The sequence below is a fragment of the Electrophorus electricus genome, chromosome 11 (genome assembly GCF_041902795.1).
Source record: "Electrophorus electricus isolate QZ-2024a chromosome 11, ASM4190279v1, whole genome shotgun sequence".
NCBI lineage: Eukaryota > Metazoa > Chordata > Actinopteri > Gymnotiformes > Gymnotidae > Electrophorus > Electrophorus electricus.
In genome coordinates, this window is record NC_137507.1 from 14,504,984 (window position 1) to 14,525,420 (window position 20,437).

Consider the following 20,437-nt stretch of genomic DNA (forward strand, 5'->3'; position numbering starts at 1 on the left):
TCTGCCATTAGAATAACCCATCTAACTCACCTGGAACAGAAACATCCAGTGTTCTTTGTTCTTGTGTGTACTCCTTTGGCTGTCCCACTGATGCAATGAGGTTGTCAGACTATTCCAATCAGTAACATAGCCGGTCAAAAGAGAGCAAATATTATAGCTATTTCAGCACAACCATGTTAGAAATGCCATGGGGACACTAATAAAATCCCTGAGTCCCATCAATCTTAATTAATTGCACTTGCTTTTGTCATGATGGTCCTTGTGCTATGTGTTCAAAATCTGCCCTTTTGAACTGTTCCAAAGAAGCATCACCCAAACCTAACCCTAATCATGAGAGGAGAAACCACACAACTGGTCGGAGATCAGTGCAAGGCCAACTGGTCCCAGCAGCTCCCCTCATGCACAAGCCCTCATTTCTGCACCAAGGTCAGAAGTGCTAACTATGACTGCATCTTGGTGTGTGCGAAGGAACACATAATGTCCCTGGCATGGGAACAGGGTGAGGATGATTGCAGTGAATATGTTAGAGCTTTCATACTTTTGTCAGTAAACTGCCACATACACTGCAAGCAGAAGAGAATGGGAGTGAGACATGAATGGATATTGCTTAGTGGAAGTGGGAGGAGAGATGGAGGGATGATCTCAGCAGAGGAGGAGTGTTGTATTGTGTGAATGGTTTACCCACGTGTTTGGGACAGGCTGCAGCAGAATGGTGTTAGAGTCACAGCCTCTGGCAAAGTGGCTGAAGTGTGAGGTCAAAGGCATCTGTGACTCATCATTTTGGAATTTTTTCTTGTTTCATATACATAAGACTTTAAGCAATGTCCCTTTCTAGTAGGAAAAGTCAGGTATATGCATTAGTGTTTATTTACCTATAGAAAAAATCATCTGTGTGTTTTTTTTACAGATGTTTTCTATAAATGGCTGTTATGTAGTAATTAAATAACTTTTCTTGGTATCAATAAGGGTAGTGAAAGCCAAGGCTGAACCAGCACAAGAGAACTTTACAATAAATATATGAGAGCCTCACAGTCCAGTGTCATGCTCACTTCCCTGGTTACTACAGTGGAAAAGAAATCCTATTCCAAATGATTAAATTTAATGTGCCACCATGAATGAATTGTAATGGTCTTTCTGCCATGAAAATAAATTCTTTAGAACAAGCTGCTAGAAGATTCCAGCTTCACTAACCACAGTCCAAAGCTGTTTTCCCCCCTGTGCCATTTGGCAAATGCTTTGATGTATTTATGGGCTGCCAAATGTTGGTGGTCCCTTATTCTTGTACTGGTCTCATGGTAGCTCTGATCTAAAAGCGCACGCTGATGACCGAGCTTTACTTTCTCCTTGTTTTAGCTATATCTGCTTTCAGTCACATGGCATGACTGATTGGACCCCAAATATCAAGGAAACCCAAAATAAGTTTTGATAAAATGTGGGAACTTCTCCCTCCATTCTGGGCTACTATAAAGGTCACATGGATATGCTAACTGGTTTGTGATTTATTGGATTTATTCCCATCACATGACACATGTAAAAAAAAATTCCACTGCTTGTTTATACAACTCAGTAAACATAGATCCGATCACATGGAAGCAGTTGTTATAAAAACATGTTTATTCAGAGAAGTCCTTGGGGTCAAAGGAGGAGGGTGTCATTGTGTTTAAGTGGCATTTTCACTCACAACACTCCTTCAAGTATCAGAGAGAGAAAATTTGGTCAGAAAACAAATTCTCAACATACACGCAAGCTGAGAGGAAAATGTAACAATGTAGGGACAACAGGCGAGTAAGGGTGCAATACTTAGCAAAAGAAACTACTTCACTAAACAAGACACATCCTATATAAGCATTTTTCTTACTAAAATAGAGATCTGTTTTGTCACAGTTAACTCAGTCTTGATATACCCAGAGAGCAAAAGACATTTAGAATAAGTAAATGGTCCTTGAATACAATTTTTTGGCACAATCTCCTTTTCAAAAGCTGAAAATATTCATCAGCAACAGAGAGCACTCCTCCTTAGGCCTCAGTTCCATGATCAGGATAGTTAGATTTGTTTAAAGCAGCAGGAATCGTATACAGTATGCACAAGAACAGCAAGGTCTTTAACACACAGTACAAAACATGTGGGAATGTTTTAGTGAACTAATCCCAATCTGGACACGAGCATGTCAAGGGTATGTAGGGCTGCAAGGTCTCTTCAGTGTTAGGATCATTCTTACATCAGGAAAAGTGATAAATGCAAAGGTGAATTCCTTGGGAAAGGAGAGCACACGGTGTGTACATTCCTTCTATAGCTCCAGTCAGCGGTGGAGTAGGTATCCCACTAAAATACTGAATGCAGTGCAGGAGGGATGTGTCCTGCATGGTGTTCCAGAGCTCTGCTGATTTCTTTTTCCTGAACAGTGTCAAACTCTGTCCTAAACCCGTGCCCAAATCCATCTCTCAAAGCAGACAGACGCTCAGTCATGATGCAATGGTCTTAGATAACTTTTTAAATTTCAAACCATCAAATGTTATGTTAATATCTCTTTGTCATGCAACCTCTGTATCTTAAAATGCACCATTATGTATCCTAAAAGGCATTAAATTACAAGATTGCTAATGTTTAATAACCATGTATAATTAGATACAAGTTTGGACAATAACTACATGGACTTTAGAGGCACATGGGATGTCTTAGCTCTCTCTATGATGTATCAATCTTTAATTATTGTATTGACCTTATCATATCTTTATTTAGATTGCTTCCTGTTCTCATCTCCTCCTCATTTCACACACTTGGAGGCAATGGCTTAATGGATGTAGTTTAATGGAAACCTAGAGGTGCATTTATCTCTTTTAAACCATGCCTTCTGCCAGGCGAAGAGGTTAGAGGAAACTGTAATAAAGATAGATAATAGAGAGAACTTTCTTACAGAGAACTTTCTTCTGTGATTGTTACAGAATGGAGTAAGTCTTCTATGTTACTCAGATTGGGCTACCTAAACACTGCTGAGCCCTGAGTTGTAAGACACCAGTTGTATATGCTGTCAAATGTCTCCTATAGAGTTAAGTCTTCATTTCAATGCCACATTATCTGGTTGACATAAGGGCGTTCAATAAAAAAGCCTATTACAAGTGCTAACAAGCTCTCAACTGGAATGGGCATTTATGTCTCTGATTTGCACAGCTGGAACTGGTGTGTCATTTTCAGAATGATAGTTGACTATGCATTTATCTTTTTTCACCAAAGATAACCTCAACAACGGAGACCTCAGCATCACCTGAATACATACAGAGCTATCACTCTGACATCAGCTGCTTCTTTCTAGCAAGTCAGAGATACACAGGTATTCAATTGGAAACTTATGTGTATCAGTGGTAAATGGTAATAACAATGTGTGTCAGTGGTAAATGGACATAACTACCATAAACAAAGTTGTTTAGAAATGAGCAATTTTCAAGAAGGGTGCTGCATATATTTTATGGGGTCAGCTAATCCACTACCTTAGCTTCACTGCAACAAATAAAAACTTAAAAATAGCTAACTATCACCACTTGCTGTGGGAGCTTTTTGATGGACCTACTATCTCGGGGCCAATAAAGGTACAGTGAAACTTTCTGACAAGTACCGGGAGCCATTACAACCAACCAGATATAATCATATTCCACTCTGAAGTAAGATTTGTTGGTAACAAGATGTCCTTGAACTCAACCTGAACTCAAAGCATTTGAGAACTCATAGATTATGTCTTTGAAACAAGCCTAATTTAGACTAGTTAGAATCTGCTTGATTGTGCCAGTTGAAAATAGAACTCCTTACACAAACTTGCAATGGTTAAATAAGCCAGGACTTTTTTACAGTGTGTGCCCAGGCTAAATGCTTATCTGCTAAGATAAGCCTGACAAGAGGGAATCACCCTTAAGGAGCAGGGTATGTGCTTTATCCCAGCTCTGCATGCATGTGCATCATTTTAAGGCAGCTTTACTCCTTTGTAAGACTACAGTGTCATTAATAATGGAACATTTTAATGCCCATTTGTTTGCCTGTGACTCTTCTTAGTTAAAGATTGTTTGGGGGTTTTTTTCATTAGGAAATTGGGCAAAGTTACAGGCAATATTCATGGGTTACTAAACAAGAAGTGTTTTTGCATTGGAATGATTGCAGGCCCAGAGCTGTGGGCAGGAGGCTTGGCCTCCAGGAACTAGTGCAGGATCTCTGAGAACATGACCAGTCCTGACAGAAGGGCTACCCATTGCTCCTCCACTGGCTAGTGAGTTTTATTCAAGGGTAACAGCATTCAGGTGCTTTATGTTGTGGTCCCAGTCATAACCTATGCTGTGGTCCCAGTCATGGTTTTGCTCTTTGCAATGTAGTTGCCATTATCTTTATTAAATGGAGTCAGTGCCAATGCCCAGTGAGGGCATGGCTGTACTACATGGCTAGGCCAAGGGGAGCCCACCATACCAATTACCAGTAAAAGAGGATGTGATTGGTTGAGCAGTTATTAATTATTAAACTGATGAAATTGGAGCAATTGCACCAATCATTGTGATGACCAGATGACGAGTTTTACACATGGCTATATATGTTGCATTAAAAAAAAATCCTTAACAACAGCCTTGTAAATAGACTCCATCCAGTCCATTTAACATTGTTAAGTTTTCTTTTGTTAAGCCATTGTAAAGTTAATTTCTGTGTTATAATAATAACATATCTCCAGTGCTAAAAGGTTTTCTGTCAATTACCTTCTGTTGCTGCACAGTATGGCAGTATGGCCTGTATACCCATGTGCATTGTGTGTGTGTGTGTGTTTGTGTGTGTGTGTATGAAAGCATCTCAACAGTGATTTTTTTCCCCAACTTGATGGAGATACTGATAGCACTGATAGCACAGTATCAGTAGCATAGACTGTTTCTTGAGCAATACTGCAGTAATGAGAAAGTAACTGACAAATGAATAAATTTATATACCTATAAGTATACCTATAATTGTATTTACTATTCTATTAAATTATTCTACATTTATACTTCGATTGCAGCTGATCCCAGGGTTCAGATCTAAAGGTATGATATGTGTAACGACACTTGACCAAGGCACATATTTTCTCCATGTAATGCTCTTGTAGCTTAATGGAACTGCATGTTTTTATCACAAGTTCATATGTGTATCTCTTTTTAGATTTTGCTCTGATAACAACTTCAATAAATAACACGAATATATTTATACATCATATAGACATGTGTAGACTACATGCATTTCATATAACTTAAATAATAATTTATATATTTACAGCCCCTCATCCCCCCAAGGGTAAAATATAAAGACAGTAGAGTAGTTGCGCAATATGGGATTTCATTCATTTTACGTCCTGCGGTGTTTGCGTGAAAGTGCGCAGACACATGAGGTGTTGATTCGTATCCAGCGCCAGTTCATCACGTTATTGTATTTGGTGAGCGCTCGCACATACGTTTGTGAGGTTTTGCACTGAGAGTTCCAGTGCTTGTCATCAATGCCGCGGCAGCCACTCTTCAAAGGCTTGCTATTCTGGCAGCTCGTCTCAAAAAAGTACTGCTTCATGCTCGGCGACACCATTTCAACCTCTGTCAGCACGGAAACCTCCCGCCCGTGGATGTCCACTGCCATGGTCTTGTCCGTTACCCAGCGGCTCTTGCTGTCACACACCGAGTACTCGCCCCGGTAGCTCTTGTGCTCAGCGTAGCGCTTTTGCCGTGTCTTGTTGCCACTGCTGCCGTCCTGGCTGCTCACGAAGTCGTCGATGAGGTAGAGTGGCGGAGGCTGCAGCGGAGGCCGCTCGCTCAGCAGCACACGGGGTGAGTTGTAACGCTTGTGCTGCTGGAGCAGCTCATCGGCCCTTACCCTACTTGGCTGGTGAGCGGACAGGCTGAGTCGTGGCGGGTGGCCGGTACCTGCGGGGTAGGGCAAGGGTGTGTCCTGAGTCCCCTCGTCTTGCCTCTGCCGGCCGCGGCTGATGTCGGCCTGCAAGAGCTTGATGATGAGAGTGTTGATGGGGTCTTGGGTGGGCCTCTGCTTGTTCATCGTGGTGGCGGAGATGCCATAGAGGTACGCGAGGAACATCACGTACAGCAAGATGGACATCACTAGATTCACCTGTAAGATCTAATGAAAGAAGGCAGAGAAGACCTCTGTAAGGACACAGTAGCACTTCTTAGTTCCAGTGGTCATGAAGAAGTTCTACATCAATCTTTGAATCTGATAGACAGCTACTATAAACATAGATGTCTGGATATTCAGTGACAGCATATTGTTGTTTTCAAAAACAGTTTTTATTTCTCTGGTTACATTGATTTTTAGATTTATTACAGTAAGCAAATCTGCCTGTAATTAACCACTCACATTTATCAGCTATATAGTCTGTTGGCTGTACCATTACCAAAGAGTATTCAAAAGAAGAAAATGAAAGAAAAAGAAAACAGGTTGGCTGATTGGTGTTGACATTTCACATCTGATCCAGGCTATTATTTGTTTAGTAACTTTGATCTGTGCTTTCATGTTATTTAAAACAAATGTATGTTGTAAAAGAATAAGAGTGAGTAAATAAATGTATGTCAAGCTTTTAGGGACACAAAGTCTCTGACAGGACATTGAATGCCAAAGAAGCAGTTCCACCCAGCCAGATTCCTGGAAGAATCTGAAACAGGCCTGTTAGCTAATCTGCACGTTCAGCAGTGATAGCCACGGTTACAGAACATTTTTAGATCACACTTGGCACAGTAGATTTGATGAAGTCAAACTGGCTCCAGTCAAACTGAAAGATATACAGACTGGTTTAAGGCCTCCCAGGGTACAGGCAACCCTGTTTAACCCTGTTAAAACTGGTTATGCCCTGCATTAGCCCTGCTGTTGATATCTGTATTTTTCTGACTTCCATCAGTCTGCACCTATGCATGTGTATGCATGTGTGTGTATATATATGTGTGGGAGTGTGTTTCTGTCGGTATGTGTTTTCTTATGTGTGTGAAAGCATGTTTGTGTGTGTGTGTGTGTGTGTGTGTGTGTGTGTGTGTGTGTGTGCTTGTGTGTGTGTGTGCTTGATATTGGTTGTTTGTAATAGATTGTTCGCACACAGATGTGACAATCTTAAAAAAAAATCTTAGAACACATAATTGGAGAATTTACTTCATTTAAATGAAGAAAGCAAAAAACTCGCTAAGTAACATTCACTGGCATACCATAAGGAGGTGCACTGACCCTCTGCCTGATTTACTGGAGTGAATCACATACCCACTGGCCCTGTGGATATTCCATACGTCCATTTGACCGCGTATGTTCCACATGTTACAGCTGAGCCTCCCTCAAAAACCCAAACTGCAATCCTCCTGAAGAATTCCCCAAAGAACGCTTGTTCCCTTAGCAGTCTCTGCCCTCCACATACCAAGGTGGAAAAAGTGTCCTGCTAAACACATCCACTGCAGAGCATTTTACTGCTTGGAGCCTAGCTTGTGTCCTTGTGTGCTGTTTGCTTTGCTTGCTGCTGTATTCTGTTTGCCTCTGAAGTCCATGGGAAAAGCCCTTGCTGCTTGCTGTTACTTTTCAGAAACTTCTTTAACACAGCTTTACCTGACAGACTCATTCAGACACTGACACTCTGCATAACATGATTCCTTATGTTCTGCTTTGAATCACCACGAAGTCAGTGGTGATTACTGTTTTTGACAACTCTGTCTCATCTAAGACTTCAACACAGGTTCTGTGAAGTAGTGCTGATTCAATGTCATATTACATTGACACTTTGTAATGTGTCAGTGCACATGGAAGCGGTTGTTGATAGACGGAAGCTAAGCAGAACCATAAGGGGAGTGAATGCATGCCCCTCCAGTGACAGGTGAACATGGTCAGCTCTTCATTCTTCTTCTAATAATTTTCATAACAAATGTGTTTGCGTAATTCTTTCAGCACATCCGATAGCATGACGGCAAGAGAAAAAGTCTGAAATCTGTGGGAAATGTGATGGAAGATCTCTTGTAACGTTCCTTATCCTGATCGACTGAGAAGAGCACTAAACTCAAATTCCAAACTCAGAAAGTGTGAGCCTGACTAATGCTGATAGTGTCACACGGAGACTGAGGCAGTGCAGACGTTCGAGGCTGCAGCAGGGTGCACTTGGCACAGAACAGGCCTCCCTGCTGATGAGTGACACCACATACGCGCCGCTCTTGCAGGCCTCTGAGAAGCACCATGTGTTTATGTCTCCTTTCTCTAGGAGATCCCACACGGCAGGCCCTGTGATTTACAGCTTAAAACAAGTGAACAAGGGGGAGACACAGAACTCAACAACATCTCCTCTGAAGGAAAGTAGAGATCCTGCCAGGGGACCATAACATTTTTTATATTATGTAAGTAAAGTCTTGTTTGATGGTAGTCTCCTTGCTGAAATAAAGAGTGCTTAAGTATGTGCTCACTTCAGCTTCATGTAGGAATGCCTTTGTTCTGGGATGGTGAACTTGAAGCCAAAGGTCAATAACAGAAAATTCAACTGTTTTGCTTGTACGTATTGAAGGCAGTGTGCAGTGTGTAGAAACTTAGAAGCAGTCACTTTTGTTAGATGCCAGAGATGCAGACAAAAAGGCGGAGATAAAGTGAAAGAGTTGCTTTTAGGTTGAATGGCATTGCTAGTCTTCACAGGTGTCAGTGACTGAATGGACAAAAAGTGTGTGTGTGTGGATGGGTGGGTGTGTGTATGTGGGGGGAGGTTGGTGGGTGTTTGTGTGCGTGCATGCTTGGGTGTGTGTGTGTGTGTGTGTGTGTGTGTGTGTGTGTGTGTGTGTGTTTGCCTGAGCCCAAGGTGCCCAAAGGTCATTTAGTAAATTGCACATGTTATGCCATAAGCACTACTAATTTTTTGAGGGATGCTGCTAACATGAATACCCCCTCACTGCAGCCACTGAAAAACACTAAGGAGCATTTTTATAGCCTTAGCTTTTAAATTAATACACTTTTTGCATTGCATCTAAAGATCTAGTTCAATGACTCGCTCTTCAAATGAGCACATTTGAATTTTAGGTTTTGGCCTATTAACATTTTGTTTAAAAAAGGGTTGTTTTACAAGTCTTATGCACCATCACCAGCGCAACTGATAAAATGTGAGTCACATTAATTGGACTGATTTCTGCTTGTTCTACTGCACTGTATAAAACATCCAAACAGACAATAAAACACACTGCAAAAGATCTCACTCACTGAAATAAAGTTAGTTTACATACTGCACTTATCCAAATACTTATATTGCTAATCTCACAGTACCAGGACAGAAGTAAGTAAATGCATTGCATACATAAAACAAACACCTTGCACTTAAATAATAACACCATTTGCTACAGAGTTTTTTAATGGAATACAATTAACAACCATTTTAAGCGGACAAACACAGGCTTGCTAAGATTTAGGTTTTTATGTCTATTCATCCACGGGCATTAGGCAGTTAACACCAGGTGCTTTGTAATACACACAGAGACTACAGTTCACTTCTTCTTAGAGTTACAGTTCACTTCTTGTTAGTGTCAAGTATAATGTATTAAGTATACTTTCCACAGAACAATCTTGCTTGAGTAAAGAGAAAAATGGCTTTGCACAAAAAATTATTTGCCCCACTATTTGGAGCCCAATCTTACATTTAGTATTAGGCAGATGGATGCAATGTGGAACTTCACTGTATGAAAATTCAGACTGGATATCATCTTTCTTGTCTTTCATTGTGTGCAGGTTCTCAGCTTTCTTTTGGATATATCCTGGATAGGTGGCCTCTGAGGTTTGATGTTCATTAAAACATGCAAAAAAGGTTTTCTAATTCCTAATGCCTAAAAATATCATGTTGGTATAATATTACCTTGCCTCCTTTAAAAACTAAATACATAGCACTTGTAATACATTTACATGCGCTTGAGTTCCATCACGATAAGTTTTGAAGCAGTAATCTTGGGCTTCCTCTTACTTTCTGTTTTTCCTCTTACTTTCTCTCTTTCTCTTTACCTGTTTTTCTTTTGTCCTGAAAACCTTCTCTAAACAAGCAGGAGTGTTTGAATTGTATGAGAATGCAAGGGTCATTTTTGCATTTTGCCCTAAAATCACTTGTAAATTGGCACAGAGTCCGTGTTTTGAAATCCATGGTAATTCCATATCTTCCTGTCATCTGTCATTGTATTGCATAAGCAGGGGAAATAGAGGCCTCATCAGAACACAGATGTGGACATGGTCTTGGTGAAAACAGAAATGGGGGAGAGGCTTTGGTGTGGGAATGGGGACCATGGAAGAGGCTTTATTTTTTTCTTTCAAACATTAGGAATGATCAGTATCAACTGAGCCAGAGAGTTTCTGGCTTGTTCTGCCAAGGTTTTCAAAATTATAGTGCTGAAATTCACCTTTCCTTGATGTGCAGTACAGATAAAACAATTCCATATAATCAAACACATTGATAAGAAAGGCAAAGCTTATTGTAAATAAGTTACATTGGGTTACCAGTTAATTCGATACAAACCCCACCCCATACACCTGGTTATACTTCAGTCTACTACTCTGCAGTACATTTCCTCTGAAGTTGGAGTAAAGTAAATCATCTTCTCAGCTTGTTTAACAAATACTCTTATTTTGAAGTAGACAGGAAAATCACTCAGGTCATTTAAGTCACTCATTCTACAGCTTAGATTTCATTCATTTGCAAAAGTAGCAATGAAAGCCAGGCATGAAACAACCTGTCTGTCAGTTCTTAAAGCAATATAACAAATGGCTCTTTTATTTGTCATACAATTGAGAACACTTATCCTTCAATGGGGTTAGTGCTTTAGTTGAGGTTGAACAGCAACAATCTGAATGCTATTTTCAGTACCATACCTGCTATTGTCATTAGCTATTCCTTCCAAGCTGAGTTAGGTATATGCAAGTTGTGAATGTAATTAACTGGTGAATGACTGAGACCATTACCCCATTGAGTACTAACATGTTATCTGAGTGCCAAGCTGCAGCAAGCCATTATAAAGGCCTAGAATGAGCATCCTCTTATGTTCATGTGATTAGTCAACCAATGGCCTTCAGGTTATTTTATCCAAAAGGCCTAAATGCTTTCTGGCCTTAATTGAGGCAGAAGATAACTGACAGGGTGTGTGTGTTGTGAAATTAACAACATGGCATTCGGGTCTAACACCACACCAGGTAATTCATATAACTGAACTGTGGAACTCAGTCAATTCAAGCGTGGGTCCATTCCAGGTTTGAGCTAGCTTCTCTAAAACAATTTGTTGATCATAATTTTCTGCCTGAATTCTGTTTGGCTTTTTACATTTACACAGCCTCTAGGATTTTTTAATAGTCTAGCAGACTTTCTTCGATAAATCAAAATTATGCAACAATCACTTGCTTGAGGGGGTGGAGACCAGAGCAAATAGCTTCAGGAGTGGACTGTCAGGGGATTGGAGGGGGCTGGGATTTTTAAAACACACCAGTTCCGGTTTGTGCCACCTTGGCCCCGTGTAGGCCTACTAATGGCAGTGGGGTGAAAATGTGAAGAGCTGGCCAATGCAGAGCTGTGTGGTGCCTGCCAGACACAAGGGAACTGTTGTGAAGCAGCTCTGAGGCATGGTGCTCACAGCCAGTATGAACTGAACAAACCTCAAGGATAACCACTGATTGTAGGGCATCAAGAAATTCTTTCATTGGTGCGCAATAGGCCCTCACAGGCTGTCGTCGACAATCTGTTTGATCTAAGCTTAGAAGAACCACTAATAAAATGTACTTTTTATATAACCTCAGTCTTGTGAAATATAGCAACTTTCCCCCTGGTTTAAGTAAAAAGCCTCCTGGTGAAGGTACTGCATACAAAAATGTCATAGCATGCTGTTAAGTCATGGTCAAAGAGTTTAAATGCTCAAGGTGTTCAGGCCTTATTCCAGTACACAGGAGCACAGAGTGTTAAAATCTGCTTGATCTACCTTAACTGGTTTAGAGCACTCACCAAAAAGTACTCAGTCAGGTTGAGGTGTGATCATATAAGGTGTGAACTAAAATTTGTTCATTTAAGATGAATCCAGTAAACTATGCGCCTCTCATCCTCTCATCTCTTATGAATGCAATCGCTTTACAGACTGGCAAATCTGTTTGGGGACACGATCTAATATCTTACATAATGGAGCAGCACTTCTGATGGTGTGCAGATCAAATCTCTGTCTGATCCTTGTGGCGGGCTGGCAAGCTGCAGTTTGTCTATGGGCAGCAGGTGTTAAGCTGGGCTCTGGCAGTGGCTTGCACATAAAAGTCCCCAGTCATGCATGAACACCTGCAGTATTCATTTACATCCACCTGAACTCAAATGAAGGCGGGAATTTTTGATGCGTGGGGGTTCATCCCCACCCATGCACATCCTCTAGGTCTGACCAAGGAGGCTTACAGCCCCCTGAGCTTTTAACTCCCTAAGGATTGTCCTGGGATTAGTTACGGGCTCTGAGCTGCCCAACATTTTGCGAGCCTCACATGCAGCTGCTGAGGACTGCATCACTCAGAGGGAGCAGATAAACTACCCACTGGAGCAGTTCATGGAAGGTTGAGCTAAGAAGGAAGCAGAACAATTCAAAACATACATGTGGTTTTCATTCAGTTTCTTCATATTCTCTCTGTGTATATATGATGTATGAGGACACTGGATATCAAGATAAAAGAATCAGAAAGTGAGTCTTGTCTGAATCTTCTGATATTCCATCATTTACTAGAAGGGATAAATGAATTGATAAGCACCAGCATTTGTGCTGACCACAGATTTACAACATTTGGCAGACTGACTTTTCCAGAGTGACTTACACATTTATCAGCATGACAATATGTATGATCCCTGGGAATGGAACCCATGAACTTGGAGTTGTGAGTTCCTGCTCTACTCTACCTGATGTGTTACAGGAGCACACTTGGGCATTTACATGAGACATGTGTTTGCTTAACATAACCCCAGTAGTTTATGAGGACTCTAGTGGTAGCTATTCTGGGATAGCATACTTTGTTATATGTTCTTTCATATCAAGTTACTTATAAAATTGAAGATGTAGTCTGATATATTACAACAAGCAATGGTGGTTTGGTTTGATTTAACAGAAATAAAGGACATAACAATATACATTCATCCACGAGCATCAGGTGAGATCTTCAACTTCAGAATGAAGAATTCATGAAGAATTCATGCTGAATTCCTCACTGAGTCATATTTACTTACATGACATAAGGTTTAAATATATTCCGTCACTGGATTCTAAGAATGGTTTGGAAGAAAAAAATTTTTTTTTTGAAAAAAGCAAAGCAAACAGGATTTTAAAGGATGATCATGTAAACCCTGACGCCTTCCAATGAGCTCCAGATGTTCTCATAAAGTGGGGAATCTCAGGACCCCTCAAATCTGGATCTCTGACCAGCACCACGCAGCAATCTCATGTGCAGCAAAACAGAGGCAGAGAAAGAATGCTTTGTGCACACTACTTGGATTACATTCAGAGACTTGGGGAATGACTTCCAGTGCTCAGACTTGACCCGCAGTGTTTGAGATTTCATCAAGATCAAGTAGAAACATATTTCACTCTGGGAAATTTGTACAGATTTTCTGAAGTTCACTTCAAACTTTTTCTACATGGCAATTTTTTTTATTGAACTAGAAAAGGTTGCCCTCTAATTTAACATTACACCCCATGGCTTCCAAGCCACACACTAAACTTAATCTCGACTTAGTTTGTGCCCGCAAAACAACTTAAAAAAATTTGTCTTTGGAGCACTGACAGTGTAGACTTTCACAGAATCAGCCCAGTATCAGCAACATTACCCTATTCTCTCCTCACCTCCTCTTCAGCCACCTTTATTCAGGGATGGTCTGGAATCCATGCATTGCTCAGAATCCCCTGTGATCTGTGCAAACAGGCAACTAGTGACAAGTACACAAAGCACTGCGTGGCTCTCCCTCAGCATCATGGAACCTGTGTCCTGGATGGCGTTATCTATATTGACTGTGAGCTCGTAGCTAGGGAACTGTCCACATTTGGTTGTTGAGTACACTGCAAATCCCTGGTCCTGGAAGCTGCACTCAACATCTCCTTAGCACTGAATCCCCCAGCCGTCCACATGCAGGGCCCTAATGCGATGACTTCTTATTCAAGGTTTTTATCAGCCAGTGCTTTCCTGGCTTTAACATAATGTGTGCTGCTCAACAGTATTTTTGTGCCATGGATCTTCAAAAATTATACATAAAGTATGTTTACAGACAGAAAAATCTCAAATACTTTTACAGTAGTTAATGAAAAAAAGAATCCTGTGTTTCTGGAAATACCTTCACTCCCACTAACTGTAAATCACACAAATATTATATCTACATAAAACATTGATGGTATTGCCACTCACTTTTTCAAGTGTCTTAATTAAAAACACATTCATTCCATCCAGATGCTAGAGCACAGATGCTGAACAGTTGGTCTGGGAAAGTAATTGTTCAAAATTAACCCAGCATACCTTTTAAAAGCAAATAATGGTAGGTATTGGTACAGAGCACCCTCTGTTCTTAAGCACTGACATGGGTGTGTCATACATAACAAAAGAAATAGGCATTCAGGACAAGAAAGCGGAATTACTTAAGGAGACTATTGTTTTGAATAAGGCAATGACAATTATAGTAATATCTATATAATCTATTTAATATCTATATTATCAATAGTTATACTCTGTTTACTGAAATGAGACAATTCTTCCTCTCAGTGGTGCTTATGTACTCTGACTTCATGCCTGGTGCCTTATCTCTTCATTACTTCATGATCCTGATAATAAATTATATTCTATTCCTTCTTGATCGTAGTGATGTTTTCAATATGATTAATCACAGCATCCTACTCTTATATAGGAATTGGTGACACTTTTTAAGAGTGGTTTAGGTAATAGCTGTCCAAAAGAACATTTTGTATCCATTAGCAAATATAAATCTCACACTACTCCAGTCTCCCAAGGTGATCCACAGGGCTCTATCATGAGGCCCCTTCTATTGCTGTCTATATGCTCTGCCATTCCACAACATGGTCTAGTTTAATTTCTATGCACTCAAATCTCTTTTAATACTCAACCCACTGTTCTTTTCTTCATTTTTCCCCTGTTAGAGTGCCTTCAATATAACAAGCATTACATGTAATTCATTTTTGTTCATCTTAAACTGTGATTAAATAAAAATCATGTTGGTAGGGTCCAAAGCAGCTCTTTCTAAGAATAGTAATTTTTCTTTTTTAGGTGGTTTTACAAACATTCCTTTCAAATACATACTACCTTCTTGAGATTCTTCCACCTGTGCAATATTGCTTGTCTACAGAGATCTTTCAGTTTTCATTATTACGAAATTTTACTCCATCCATTCACTTATTTTCTTGTTCTCCTGATAAATCCTCAAATGAATTGCAATACATCCAAAATTTATCTTTCTACTTTCTTATACAAAGAAAACTGAACATATTATTGCTGATCTCTTGGAATTACATTGGCTTCTTGTAACTGCCTGTATTCAATTTAAACTCTTTGTCATTGTACACAAAGCACTGAATCACAGCAGAGCCACTATTCAGTTGCTGGCATATATTGTTGGCATATATTGTTTATGGTAGGTTACTAAACAGTGAATTTCATTGGTGTTAGTGCACTATACTCTCAGTTCCATCCATGCGGAATGTCATAAAAGTATTAGACTACCATGCAATATTACTGGGGAACTGAACAGAGTGAACTAGATGTGTGTACACCAGGGTCAGCAATATATACTGCCTCATTAAACAGCACAATTGTGGTTTTATTGTTTTCAGTTTGAAATTAAGCTTTTCCTTCTCAGCAATGCTCTACTAGACCATTCTACTGCCTTGAAATTGACAATCTAGTTAGTGGTACTAATTAAGTCATTTAGGACAGTGAGTATTTTCTTTATTGAACATCAAGTAAGTACTCTTCATAGACTTGCTAAAACCTGAGATCATGAATTTCATTTCAGACGAATAAAGCTTTCAGAGAAGCTACCACAGCTATTCCCACACCAGTCCTTACCATATGTCACCCTTCAGATGAGTTGCACCAAGATAGAATTCCAACAATTTCACATGAATGAATCATGAAATGGTGCACTATAAATGCCGTAAACCAAATCAGTCATTAAACACTGGCAATATGTGTAATATACAAACCTGGTCAAAACCTTTTGCAGTAGCAATCCAATAATGGCTTTCGAAACAGTAACTTATCAAATTACCACACTGTTATTTATGCACAATAGCATTCTGCAGTGTAGCTGTATCTGCAATATCGGATAGCCTTTGCTGGCTAATTTTCTTGCTGTAGCAAAGCAATAGCTTTGTGTATTATTACAAGGATAATTTAGGTTAGTAGTTTGTAACTGCAAGGAATTACAAGAGATGCCCACGCAGGCAAAAGAAAAGCCACTTCACCTTGAAACGTACGCTAGCCCATGCTGAGTAGGTGTTTGTTGTTAGTATTCCTGTGCCTTGGATGAATGACAAGAAATGTCAGCGATAAATTATTATTCTCTGCTGTTTTAGGCTATTTTATCTGTGATGTGGTAAAATGGAAATGCAAAAAAATGCTTGCATTTTTTTTTGCTTGTATCACTGAACTGGTTTTAGTCAGTCATGTATTTAGACATGGTTTCCTAAGGTTATTGCTATGATGGGTCTGTTTATGCAATATAGTGATAGCTCCTGCAAATTAGCTTGCTAGTGCAACTTGTATTTCTTAAGAAGCAAACAGTTTATTTAAAAGAAAATAGGACATATGTCATTAATGTGTGATCATGCCCAATCTTCCAAAATTCCCAAACAAGCTTTAAGTAGTGCGGCACAAAAAGGCTGGTTGGCTGCTCATTGGATATTAGGTAGTCAGAGTGTTCCATATATGGTCAAGGAGGTGAATTTCCCACAGTTTAACCAATACAGACCAAAACACCCTGGATAACTACTGGATATGGGTTGGATGGGAACCTTCAAACTACATGCAGTTTCACGCACCTCTGACCAGATCCATTGTGGACTATAGTGACAGGCCAGCTGTGGTGGAGCACTGTCACCACACTTACCCAGATAACTGGGTCAGATCATGTCTGGTAGATCAGAGCAAAAGACGAAGGCATGGCTCATATATGGACATACGGCATCCGGAGCCTACAGCAAATGTGAAAAGGAAGCTATAAACCTCTATACTTTAGCATCCATGCTGTTTCTTCAGACAGAGTCTAACTGACTGTAAGCAACAGTAATAAAATGGAAATGGGTAGCTGTATTTTTTGTTTTGTTTTTAATACTCAGATAAAAAATAAATCTAAAAAATATGTATAAGCTGTAAGAAAACAAACAAACATTGTGGCTAAATCACAAAGGCAAACATAAATCTTAGACTTATAAATAACCAAAACAACAGATCAAAACATCTAATTGAATTAATAATCCTGTTACTACACAGAGCATGTATTGTGTACTACACGCACATATGCTATATCTGGGACATTTTACAAAATACAGAACACAATGAGCTTAGCCTTGTAAGGGGGTGATAAGACCATACTTTTCAAATTATCAGTTCTAAAATTTAGAAGACTTCATTTTTGGTTGTATTACATCCACATAATATAAAACGTTTTGCTCCACTTCAGCATCTTATATGCTGAACCTTAATTTCAGATCAAATACAATTATATTAAAGAGGTGACCACCACAAACGTAAATGCAAATTAGGCCTAAATTTTAATGGACTAATTTCCCAAAGCTCTTAGAAGTAGTAGCACATCTGTATGAATTTTTGCAGTACTCTTGTTATCTAAGAAAATGGCACATTTGCACGTTATATGTTCTGAATGTACAGTGTCAGAGACGTTTGCACTGACGTTTGTGGTGATATTTTATAGGGCCCTGACGTCAGTGACATAAAGTCCTGATGAAGGTGATGTTTGCTACGATATATTATTGTAAAATATATCGACAAATCCTAGAGTTTTTGTAAATTAATACCAACTAACCTTTGAAAGATTTGGTTTACGTTTGCCCGTGAACTCGGATAGATCCACATATTGTCATGTAGCACTAATGTAAAATGTTATACAAAAATAAAATATTTCGTATTTTAAGTACTTAACATTCTGAGTTATCAAGCAGATTTTCACAATTGAGAGACAGTGAAAACTATTAGCCATTTTTGACAGGTACAACAGTGCGGCAAGCCTATACAAGACTCTTTACGCGCCCAGTAATACAGGGTGACGAGACTGAAGCCCACTGACTTTCTCAGTGAGAGAGAGAGAGAGAGAGAGAGAGAGAGAGAGAGAGAGAGAGAGAGAGAGAGAGAGAGAGAGAGAGAGAGAGAGAGAGAGAGAGAGAGAGAGAGAGAGAGAGAGAGAGAGAGAGAGAGAGCGCCCTTGTTCGACTTCATGTTGTTGGTGGCTTAGTCGTATCACATACATAACTGGAAACAGTCTAAGAGTAGTCACAACCCAAAAAGGAATTGTTTTACGAGGTCAGTAACACATTCCGTAGACAACTCAAAACTCGTTTCGAAAACACTGGCTAAACCCGTCTATAACACAGATTTATGTGGATGATCTATGTTAGGGATTTTTCTCGGACAGCGCTAGAGGTGAAAAATCACAGAGCAAAATAAAATAATTTCAGTTTCTCAAGCAGTAAGAGAGATAGTACATACCAGTACTCCAAAAAGGCTGTACAAGGTTCAGAAAGGAATACAAAATTTACATGTACAGTTTATGCACGTTTTGTTGTCAGTTGGACTGCCTGCAGTACACATTCGTGAGATTTTCAATATTCTCATATGGGATTACAAGGACACCAAATAAATACATAACTATATCTTTATTGTATTCATGCTATGATATGCTATTCATTCCATGCATGTCAAACTTTTAAACGGTTTAACTACAAAAACACATGGACTGACTTGGCGCAAAGCTTTCAGAACGTTTTCAGAGAAAAAAGTTTGAACCTCATAGTCTATTGTTTTCCACCCAAAGGAGGAGTACATACCACGTATGGTAAGAAGTGAATTTGCCCGTACTGGTTTTCAGTTCCCCTGGGGCTGTGCGCAACGCATAGCATTTCACATTCTTCCCAAATCGACATTTACAGCGATATTTATTTTGCTTGTAGAGACACAACACTACTGCCTTTACGCACAAGAATGTAGAGTCACAGTCAAGCCATGAATTACTCTGTGAGAAGGAGGAAGATGGTCAGTGATATAAATATAACACTAAACTGGTCAGTAACACTAAACACGTTTTTTTTTTTCCGATGTAAGAACGCTTTGGCAAAAGTTTGTATATTCAAGTAACATTCGTACGCAACATTTGTCCGTCGTGGGTGATTGTATCTCAACTATCTCCTGTACCAGACCAAAGCGCACCGTGCCAGCTCTGATCATCAAGAACCCATCAGGTTCCCACTATACAATGATAAGATCAAACAACGAAACAAAACACATACCGTAATAAAGGTAACCATAGCATCGGTGGGGAAATATTCAGCAGTCCCGACATTAAGATGACGAGTTTATAGAGGATCCTTTTGAAACTTCCCAGATAAAAGCGCACTGTGCGTGCGTGCGTCTCCAACAGTTCTACTAGAGTGCAGAGTGCACAAGGATATTTCTCTCTGTCTGTTTGTCTGTCTGTCTGACTCTCTCTCTCTCTCTCTCTCTCTCTCTCTCTCTCTCTCCCTCTCCGTCTCTCTCTCTCTCTCTCTCTCTCTCGTAATCTGCTGCTCTGGTTTATACATTCGTTTGGGACAGATGGCTTTTAAGATGTTGCCGTTTGTACTTTAACGAGCGACACTGCTCATTCGATTATACCACTTTCACCAAATTGACCAAAGTAATAACCGCTGTTACTTTCGACAGTGTAAGGTGAGGAGAATTCAGTGATAGTCTCTCTCTCTCTCTCTCTCTCTCTCTCTCTCTCTCTCTCTCTCTGTGTGTGTGTGTGTGTGTGTGTGTGTGTCAGACGTTCAGTATTACACAATATTTTACATATCTCAAACCTTGCATATGTTAAACAATGTGGTCTAATTGGTGACACAAAAGTATGATGGAAAACAAGTCACCTATACTGCTTCTAGGCAATTAGCATGACTCAGACCAGGCTTCTGTAATCAGTATAATGGTATGTTGCTAAAGAATAATGACTTCGTTCTGTGAGTCACTCTCTTTTTCTTGTTGTTTGTGTAGGAACATTGTTTTTTTTTTTACTGTATGCACAGCAGAAGTGAGTAGCCACAGGGTCTACCCTGTATTAGTTATGTTAATGTCTATTTGAGCAACCTTAGCCCTTTTGGACCAGAGTCTGACTGATATAACTGTCAAAAATAAGTTTACATGTCTGGCTGGTTTATCAATTAGCAGGGGTATTTGTTTATTGTTCTT

At 39.8% G+C, this 20,437-nt stretch overlaps 1 protein-coding gene across 1 annotated transcript; it reads right to left on the reverse strand.

The window, feature by feature from the left end:
• Window positions 1-1,577: 1,577 nt before the first annotated feature.
• ntf3 (neurotrophin 3) lies at window positions 1,578-19,650 on the reverse strand. Its single transcript, XM_027015848.3, has 2 exons — window positions 19,504-19,650; window positions 1,578-6,121 (listed from the first exon to the last, which is right to left on the reverse strand). The coding sequence occupies exons 1-2, from the start codon at window positions 19,519-19,521 to the stop codon at window positions 5,345-5,347; spliced, it is 795 nt and encodes a 264-aa protein (XP_026871649.2). The 5' UTR covers window positions 19,522-19,650; the 3' UTR covers window positions 1,578-5,344.
• Between the last annotated feature and the right edge of the window lie 787 nt (window positions 19,651-20,437).